The sequence below is a fragment of the Chrysochloris asiatica genome, unplaced genomic scaffold, assembly GCF_000296735.1.
Source record: "Chrysochloris asiatica unplaced genomic scaffold, ChrAsi1.0 scaffold00257, whole genome shotgun sequence".
NCBI classification, from domain to species: Eukaryota; Metazoa; Chordata; class Mammalia; order Afrosoricida; family Chrysochloridae; genus Chrysochloris; species Chrysochloris asiatica.
The window spans coordinates 900,860-902,127 of record NW_006408775.1 but is presented as its reverse complement, the minus strand read 5'-3'; the positions used below and the strand labels follow the sequence as shown (position 1 = coordinate 902,127).

The following is a 1,268-nucleotide window of genomic DNA, read 5'->3' as shown; positions in this document are numbered from 1 at the left end:
GGTGGTTCCCTTGTGCACCGTCAGTGGGTGCTGACCGCCGGGCACTGCGTTGGACCGTGAGTTTTGGGAGGAGGGGCTGGACAGTGGGGCATCAGGCCAGGTTGTGCCTGTGCCGACCAGTCCCTCAGACAGGTCCCTCCTCTCCACAGGGACATCGGGGACCCCACAGAACTCAGGGTGCAGCTCCGAGAACAGCACTTGTACTACCAGGACCAGCTGCTGCCTGTCAGCAGGATCATTGTGCACCCCAACTTCTACACCGTGCAGGAAGGTTCTGACATCGCCCTGCTGGAACTCCAGGAGCCCGTGAAAATCTCCAGCCACGTGCAACCCGTCACCCTGCCCCCTGCCTCTGAGACCTTCCCAACTGGAACTCCTTGCTGGCTGACGGGCTGGGGCGACGTGGGCGATGGAGGTAATGCCGAGGACACTGAGGAGCATTGTCCATTTGGGGGGGGACCCTCTCAAGGCATGGGCATTGGCTCCTTGCATTCCTGATGGCTCCATCTTTCCTCCCCTCTTGTCCCCAGCTCCCCTGCCACCCCCATTCCCTCTGAAGCAGGTGACAGTCCCCATCATTGAAAACAGCCTTTGTGATACCAACTACCACATGGGTCTCAACACTGGGGACAATGTCCGCATCATCCATGATGACATGATATGTGCTGGAAATACCAAGAAGGACTCCTGCCAGGTGGGTCCCCTGACTGCCCCCAGCCCCAACCCCGCAGCTCTGCTCACCCCTCATCCTCTCAGTCCAGTGCTGACCCTCCCCTCCTCCAGGGTGACTCCGGAGGGCCCCTGGTCTGCAAGCTGAATGGCACCTGGATGCAGGCGGGTGTGGTCAGCTGGGGCGAGGGCTGTGCTCAGCCCAACCGACCGGGCATCTACACCAGGGTCACCCACTACTTGGACTGGATCTACCACTATGTCCCCAAGGAGCCCTGAGCCCAAGCCGCAGGCCTGTCAGCCTCTCCCTTGTCTACAAGGCAGCTTCCTGCCCCTGCCCCACCACCTCCCTCGTGCCCGGAACCCTTTCCCACCCTGAGCCTCCCTCTGCTCCTGACCCCTCTGACCCTCACCCCATTCCTCAGTCTCATTAAAGTTCATGGAAAGCAAGCAGGCTGTTGTTACTGTATTTCTGCTGGAGGGTGTCACTGGGTGTCCCTGGCAGGACCACCTGGTCGTCGAGATGCCATGTGACCTTGTGGGTGCCCTCCACTGGTCCTCTCCCTAAAGTCAAACAGGAGCCCCCTCTGCCACACACA

General features: G+C 60.6%; 1 protein-coding gene across 1 annotated transcript in view; it reads left to right on the top strand.

The window, feature by feature from the left end:
* Window positions 1–948, top strand: part of LOC102832203 (tryptase-like) — a 24,498-nt gene extending 23,550 nt beyond the window's left edge. Inside the window, exons 3-5 of the mRNA XM_006873931.1 lie at window positions 150–415; window positions 531–694; window positions 784–948. Coding sequence (XP_006873993.1) covers window positions 150–415; window positions 531–694; window positions 784–948 — 595 coding nt within the window. The remainder of the gene's footprint in view (window positions 1–149; window positions 416–530; window positions 695–783) is intronic.
* Window positions 949–1,268: the final 320 nt, after the last annotated feature.